The sequence below is a fragment of the Gigantopelta aegis genome, chromosome 5, assembly GCF_016097555.1.
Source record: "Gigantopelta aegis isolate Gae_Host chromosome 5, Gae_host_genome, whole genome shotgun sequence".
Classification (NCBI taxonomy): Eukaryota; Metazoa; Mollusca; class Gastropoda; order Neomphalida; family Peltospiridae; genus Gigantopelta; species Gigantopelta aegis.
In genome coordinates, this window is record NC_054703.1 from 13,190,236 (window position 1) to 13,198,680 (window position 8,445).

Sequence of the window (8,445 nt, forward strand, 5' to 3'; positions counted from 1 at the left end):
ATTAATTAATTTATTAAATTAAATTAAATTAAATTAAATTAAATTAAATTAAATTAAGTTAAATTAAATTAAATTAATTAATTATTTTATTTTTATTTTTAGAAACTAAACTGAAAGCAACATTTCGTTAAATAAATATAATTAATTGTTTTTCTATAAACTGAAAGCAACATTTCGTTAAATAAATATAATTAATTGTTTTTCTGTTAATAAAAGTTAACTCATTGTTGTTCCTCCGTTTTATTCTGATATGAAAATGGTATGCTATTTTCAGATAAAGATTTTGCAATGTCTGTTTGTTGTGCAACATGTTAAGTAAAGAACTCGAAGCCCCAATCCTGCCATTACCATAACACATTCCTGGGGCAATAAACTTAAAACAAAAATAAAAATAAAAATACAACACCCCCCCAAAAAAAAACCCACACAAAAAAACAACAACAAAAAACATACACAAAAACAACCTCAAACAAAAATCTATAAAAAAAAAACCCACACAAAAAACCAACAATGAAAACAACAAAGAGATACCCCTACAAAGAAAAAACCCCAACAACAAACAAACAAACAAACAAAAAAACCCACAAAAAAAAAACAAAACAAAAAAAAAAAACCCAAAAAACAAACAATAATACACCCCAACTCCCCCCCCCAAAAAAAAAAAAACCCCAACCCCCCCTCACAAAACCAACAGCAACACACACCCAACAACCAAACAAAAAAAGCCATACCAAAATAACATAACACCCCAACCCCCCTCAACCCGTTAAAAACAAAACAACCCCAACCCCTCCAACCCCCCAACAAAAACCAAATAAAAAACCAAACGCAACAACCTTACACACACACAAAAAATACACATACCAAAACAGCATAACACCTCAACACCTTCAACCGGTTAAAAACGCCCACACCCAAACTCATTCATGCTTTTGTTTTGTTTCTTCTACTAATTGACGTCGTCGTGGTCATTGTTTCAGAAACCGTCGACGTGTTTTTCGGGCCTTGCTGCGACTACGCCGCAGCTCCCGTGGCGCGACAGATCCCGTACTGGAACAAACCCATGGTGACGGCCGCCGCCATGGCCCGAGACTTCGGCCGAGTTAAGAAATCCATGTTTCAACTGCTGACGCGGGTTGGACCGATATTCAACTCGCTGGTGGAAATGCTCATTCTTATATTCAAGGTAAATATGCATATATTATCGTGATTCACTATGTTGTGCTATCCTGTACAATGAATAGCGACCACCAAGCTAAGGACAAAAATGCGACCCCGAATAGCTACATGTACATTCCGGCTTTACGAACAATAACGACTGAATTAATCGGCAGAAATCGGTAGTGTTCGTAAACTAGTGTTATGAATAAATTAATTTACGTGACTCTGGCACCTTAGTTATTGGTTATCAGATTGTAACCCTTTATCAGCCATCAACACCATTCATATGTATGAATGAAATATTGTGGTCCCAGCACATCACTGTTTGGTTTGTGTTCATGCATATGGGTCACACCTAACTGTGTAGAGTATTTCAGGTCTCTTATTTCTATAAAAGTTGCACTCTGAGTGAATTAGTGGGTCAAATTAGTGTACTTTTTGTCCATTTAATTTTCACTGAAATCATCCCTTTGTTGTAAAAATGTATTGAACATGTTTTATGTTAAAATGACAGTGGTTTGCCGATAATACCATTCTATTTAAAATGTGAGTTATTTAAAAAAAAAAAAAAAAAATGGCCACCAGGGTCAAAAGTTATTGCAATTTATGTAAATGTACTAGTTTGTTATCCTTTTTGTTATCCTTTTTGTTATCCTTTTTGTTCTTCTATATCTCATGCTGTATGGACGACATACAGGGCCGAATTTAAAATACCTGTTTTAGACGTATACACGTGTAACTACATACATTTACAATGCTTAAAGGTACATACCCTAGTTTTTAAATACTAAGGCATATTTTTGAATATTATGGCCGTTTTTGATAACTGACGTCATACTTTAATTAAATTTTATGGTTTAGATTATCAATTTCCGTACATTCGAAGTGTTTTTGGTCATCCTGGTGTTTATAATATCGAAAAATGCATTTCTCATATTTTTAAAATCGCACGTGCGTCTGAGAAGTACCAGTTATAGAGTCGCGTTTTAGTCGAGTTTTAGAGGGTATTTTGCCATTTCAAAGTCAGACTCATGTTTTACTCAACTGTAACTTTATGCAAATGTGTTACAGGTTTGTAGATTAATGAACCTTAGTGTTAATTTTGAAACTAGGGTGTGTCCCTTTATACACCTGCGTTTAAGAAAAACAGGCATCGTAAATTCAGCCCTAAGTCTTTAAAAATTAAGTGAAATTAAATTATGTTACAATGAATTTTCTCACATATAATTAGTATTTATGATTTAGGAATAAAAAGTGCAATATGTTTTTACGTCACAAAAAGTTAACATAATTAAAGCAACTTATAGGTTTGTCACAAAACATCTGTAGTGTTCGCGACCATCTAATAATTGTTGACTTAATCAAAAGAATTCTACATCAATTGAGGATTACAAGTCAGATGTACGGAGAAACTCTGCAAAGTAACAGAATTGTGAAGTAGCTGAAGGATTTGAAAATAATACACACTGAATGTGGATTTGTAATGTCCGTTACTGTACCTTTCAAAAAACATCATTATAAATTTTGATACTTTATACAAAATACCAAAATACGTATACTTAAATTTTCTTGTATTTTATTTTGTAAGGCTACAACATGTTAAATAAGAACAAATATAAATAATATAGCTGAATTGATAATTGTTATTTCATCCAGCATTCACCCCTAAAAATAACAAAATTATGATTAGCAGGACATTCCTCTTGCTGAAAATATTTTTGAATTGTGTTGAGTGTTTAGCTAATTTTTAACTCGTATAACCAATTAAGTTCACGATGAGACATAACATTCAATATAGAATCCTACTAATAACACACTACTAGGTAGTACTAAACCAAGTAACTTCTGGCTGGGTCAAAGTTCGAGGTGCACCCAACTTTTGATAGAGAAGTGAACACCACAAGTCCTGTGATTGGTTATAAATATGAGTGTGTTGGTTGTAAAAAAAATTAGTTTCATCTGGGCTAAAAATGTATGCAATTTTATTTCATCTAGTACCACTGTGTCAAGTAGTCTTGTGCTTGGAACATGTATGGGGTACCGAGTAAAAAAAGTACTCAAATTTTGTGCGGAACTAGGGTAGTCATAGACGCTACCCGTCATCTCAGAAATGAGCAGCTTGACACCCACTTTTTTGTGATTTACTTTAAGGGTGAGGGGTGGTAGTATTTATATCCGTGGCGTTTATGTCGATTGATACGTTGCAGATAGGAGTTTTAGCCACATATGTTACTATTGTCGTCTATGGGATTTGATTTGGTAGTATACACCCTACTAGATGTGCTTTACATTCAGTAAGGATTCTCTGTAGAGCCCGTAAACAAAAAAGTAATATAGAAACTATGTGATTAAATGTCAACAGTAATACCAATAAGATATAGATTTCATAGGAATATGATATATTTTTGCATATTAGAATTCTATTACTTTTTTTTACAGTTTAAGGTGAAATTTGAGGAGAAAACCCCCCACCATTTTAGTCCAATCTTTCCTAGAATTTACTTATATAGTAAACAAATTAAGTTACACTGAAACATAATACAAATTGCAAGCTTGATACTGGAATATAAATATTTTGAAAATAAATATGTTCACTTGATTGGTTATGGACACTACCAGCTGTCACAGTTTAAGGTGAAATTTAAGGAGAAAAAACCCCATTTTAGTCCAATCTTTCCTAGAATTTACTTGTATAGTAAACAAATTAAGTTACACTGAAACATAATACAAATTGCAAGCTTGATACTGGAATATTAATATTTTGAAAATAAATATGTTCACTTGATTTGTTATGGACACTACCAGCTGTCACATCCAGCCACGAACAGTAGATTTGCAGCTCATGAAATGGAAACCAGAAATAATCATCTCAAACATTTTAAAACTGTATTTTAAATATGGGAAATATTTTAGTTTTGTGTCAAATCTTTTATAATTATATTCAAAGTTGAATGATTTTGTTCAAATTTATAATTACCTTTGGGTTTTAACAAGGTTAATGTTTACTTGGTGTTAACAAAAAAAATCCATTTATTTTCTGACTGTGTCATAAACATTTTAATCTAAAGAATGCACATTATTACTTTTTTGACAGTAGGCCCTACACTGGCGTAGGAAGCGGGAGTGTGTGTGTGTGTGTGTGTGTGTGTGTGTGTGTGTGTGTGTGTGTGTGTGTGTGTGTGTGTGTGCAGGGGGGCATGTGCTTCCCACTTTTCAGATATTATACTTTATATTTGCTTTATAATAGTGTAAAAGTGTGTAAATATAAAAGTATCCCCCCCCCCCCCCACTTTTTGGCACCTTCCTACGCCACTGCCCTATATATGTTTACATACTGTGTATGTACATTATGATTTTAAGCCCGCCCCCACCCTATTTTGGTGAAACAATATATATTTCAGAATACACAAAAATGCAAAGTTATCCCGTCCATCTGTCAAGGATCTTTAAATTCTATTTAACCCCCCCCCCCCCCCCCAAGGTTTTGTGCCCCCTCTGTTAAAAAATCCTGAATCCGAACCTGGTAACATTTAAAATATATTTTATCGGGCACCATTTTAAACCATGTATCAATATTAAAAGGCCATACCCTAGTTTTTAAAAACTAAGGAATATTTTTGACTATTAGATCCGTTTTTGATAACTGAAATCATATTTTACTTAGTTTTTATTGGTTAGATTATCCATTTCCGTACATTCGAAGTGTTTTTGGTCATCCTGGTGTTTTTAATGTCACAAAATGCATTTCTCATATTTTTAAAAACGCACGTGCGTCTGAGACGTAACGTTTATGGAGTTGAGTTTTAGTCTATTTTTAGAGGGTATTTCACCATTTCAAAGTCACAAACTCACGTTTCACTCAATTGTAACTTTATCCAAATGTGTGCTGCAGATTTGTAGATTAACTAAACTTAGTGTGCATTTTCATGGGCTGAAACTAGGGTCTGTCCCTTTAACTGAATCCACCCTTGAAACTAGGGTCTGTCCCTTTAACCTCCATTTGAGCAGAGTTAAACCAATACATGACCCGGATGGAAACCAAACCCCGCCTCCGTGTCATACGCCTATTTACAATATATTTTATATTTATTTTATTTTCTAATTTTAGCATTTTAAATGGAACCGAGTTAAACTAATATATGACCCGGAAGCAAACGAACATATCGTAGACCGGTATTGTCACATTCTTACGGATGGAATTCACCACGGTCTACGGACAGAACGAAGGAAAAATCTCACGCACGAGTATTACAAGTTTCACAAGATGGCCGACATACTCTCGGGACTGGAACACGAGATTGGGCGAGAATTTGCAGGTAAGGTTTTGTTTAAAAAAAAAAAGTTTTAGAAGCTTTAAGGTTCCACTAGGCCAAATCAGTTCTCACTGCCGGTAATGTTAACACTATAATACAATTTGTTTACTTTTGTTTCAACTTCTTGTGAGTACTATATATATATAAACAGAATACCAATTTTTTTAAATCTTTATATTTATTATTTTATTGGGAATAGATTATAACAGTTTCACAAATGAACAGTGTCACATGATATTATCACTACCTTTCCTCCGTAAATATTTGAAGGGTCATCCCTAACTATGACCCGGAAGTTGCTGGTTTGATTTAGTGCAACCGTAAAGCCATATATGTTCTTGTTTTTTTCCAGATGGTAACATATATCTATACTCAATAAAATTAATCAAGGGTCAGTAAACTGTTTGGTAATTATTTGCTTTGTCATATTATTTTAGCAAGTTTTGATCTTAAATTACTTCTGAACATTGTTGCAATAAAATTATACACGCAAAAGGGAGATCTTGAAGGTAAGTTTGTGTCTTAAAAAAATTGAGAATCAAAAGCTGCGTTTTATTTATTTTTCTCTATCGTCTCCTGATTAGCTGCCACACTTTAATGTGAACTTCGCAGGCGAATGTGCTGTAAATAACTTGGAAAAGACGATAATATTTCTTTTGAAACCTGTTTTTTTAATAGGATGTGTAAGAAGTAGGACACTATTCTTATGTCCTTTAGATACCATTTATCTTACAATTGCTTGCTTAAAAACACATCGAACTCACTTTCAGTCACTCAACATACGTTTTCGTACTAGTAATAAGAAGTATGATATTCAACGTGTGCAGTAGTCTCTATTTCTATACGTTACAAATATATTGTTTCCATGTGAATGCATTAATACATATACATAACACAACTGGGGGTACAGAAAGGGAGATAACTGATATTCACTGGTGTTTCGTAATCAGCGGACTGCGCAAGAGGTGTTTTGTTTAAAAATCCTTTGTCTCTATTTAAAGGCAGCCTTTGTTTAAGATGACTTAGTCTCTATTTGAAACCAGCCTTTGTTTAAGATGAATTAGTCTCTATTTGATCAGCCTTTGTTTAAGATGATTTAGTCTCTATTTGAAGCCAGCCTTAGTTTAAGATGACTTAGTCTCTATTTAAAGGCAGCCTTTGTTTAAGATGACTTAGTCTCTATTTGAAGTCAGCCTTTGTTTAAGATGACTTAGTCTCTATTTAAAAGCAGCCTTTGTTTAAGATCACTTAGTCTCTATTTAAAGGCAGCCTTTGTTTAAGATCACTTAGTCTCTATTTGAAGCCAGCCTTAGTTTAAGATGACTTAGTGTCTATTTGAAACCAGCTTTTGTTTAAGATGACTTAGTCTCTATTTGTAACCCACCTTTGTTTAAGATGACTTAGTCTCTATTTGAAACTAGCCTTTGTTTAAGATGAATTAGTCTCTATTTGAAGTCAGCCTTTGTTTAAGATAATCTAGCCTCTATTTGAAACTAACGTTTGCTTACGACCAGTTAGCCTTCTTTTCAGTGTGGCCTTCATTGAATACACGGCCTGTGTTGAGATTTTACGGCAGTTTTCCCTAAAGGTTTAGCTATCATCTCACGGGTGTCGTTTCAAATAAAAGCACACTGCTCGTTGATATGATTTAAATTAATGGCATTTTATCGCCCCCACGTTTCAGATTTCATCACGGAAACAACCATTAACGAAAACCCGCAGAGAAGGACTTGATTTCAATAGCGCGGACTCGATCGGCTATTCGTCCACAGTTTTCGTATCCGTACATACTATAACTGTATATTGAACCAAATCAATTCCCTTTTCCCATAATGTTAACCTCTTCCTAATAAAACTAATTCAATCAGTATATTAACACATCCAGACAGTACGCATATAATACATGGGCGTAGGAGTGCGAGTGCGAATAATGTTTACATGCTCATATACCACTAGAGTTTCGAGCATGTCTCTGGATAGCCAGTGACTTGCTCTGGGACAGAATGTTTTTTTAATTAGTGGGCCTTTAAACTTTTGATGCGCATCTCAAATTAATATAATTAATAAAAAAAATCTACTCATTAAATTTGGTCGCTAGGTTAGATTGGGCGGTCAAAAAGAAATTAGATAGATAGATAACTAGTTTAACGGGGGGTGGGGGTGAAAATGGACAGAATTTTGAAAATAGCAATTAGTAAAAGAAATTAGTAGGATTAAAAAACAAAACAAAAAACATTTACAAGCCAAAAATAAAATGAATTGACTGCTCGACCGAATATTTGTATAATTTGGAGCATTTTTGAAGGACACTCAAAAATAAATAAGAGAAAGAAGAGAGGATCGGACTATTTAATAATATTTAAAAAACCCCAGAAGTCCGATCTATATAGTCCGGGCCGAGGGAGGGGGGTGGGGGTGGGTAGAGGAGTAAGTTTGAGGTGGGCGGAATTTGGAATACAAATTTAGTAGTTGGTCAAAGACCGAAAGGAAAGTGAGCTACAAAAATTTAAGTCCAAACAATAAAATTAGAGTGCTCGACCGAAAAGGTTTTAAGGTGATTTTAGCAATTTAGACGGGCTGCCAAAATAAACTGTGTCGGACTGTTGAACTGCGGCCCAAATGTTTTAAGTCCAACTAAGCCCAAAACAGGAGGTGCCTGTCCTAAGAGAGGTTGGCGCCTACGGAGAGATGAGGACCGGTCCAGCAGTCAGTGACGGGATCAGGTGACGGGATCAGGTGCTTCCTGCCGAACAAGGCCTAGATGACGATGTTGTAACCGGCGCCGCAGGTCGTCTTGACGATTCGGTGGATAATCGGGCTGTCCATCTGATGTAGAAGAATCGCTTGTCTGAAGATCTGCTGGCGCCGGTGTGTCACGACAAGTCCCGTCGCGTCGTTGAACCGTAGGGTGTGCAGCTCGTAGTGAGTCCCATCCGGCAGTGGCTTCCATTTCTGGTTGCTGTACCGGCCT

The 8,445-nt window shown here is 35.0% G+C and overlaps 1 protein-coding gene across 1 annotated transcript; it reads left to right on the forward strand.

Annotated features, from left to right (window-relative positions):
• Window positions 1-913: 913 nt before the first annotated feature.
• LOC121372955 (atrial natriuretic peptide receptor 3-like) lies at window positions 914-8,201 on the forward strand. Its single transcript, XM_041499393.1, has 4 exons — window positions 914-1,186; window positions 5,270-5,477; window positions 5,912-5,983; window positions 8,104-8,201. The coding sequence occupies exons 1-4, from the start codon at window positions 1,064-1,066 to the stop codon at window positions 8,199-8,201; spliced, it is 501 nt and encodes a 166-aa protein (XP_041355327.1). The 5' UTR covers window positions 914-1,063.
• Window positions 8,202-8,445: the final 244 nt, after the last annotated feature.

What these genes read in the sequence shown, in the direction of transcription:
- LOC121372955 (XM_041499393.1), top strand. Translation starts at nt 1,064, where the DNA reads ATGGTGACGGCCGCCGCCATGGCCCGAGACTTCGGCCGAGTTAAGAAA. An exon ending in GATTGGGCGAGAATTTGCAG is followed by an intron (nt 5,478 to 5,911) that starts GTAAGGTTTTGT and finishes ATATTATTTTAG; the next exon opens with CAAGTTTTGATCTTAAATTA. An exon ending in GCAAAAGGGAGATCTTGAAG is followed by an intron (nt 5,984 to 8,103) that starts GTAAGTTTGTGT and finishes AAATGTTTTAAG; the next exon opens with TCCAACTAAGCCCAAAACAG.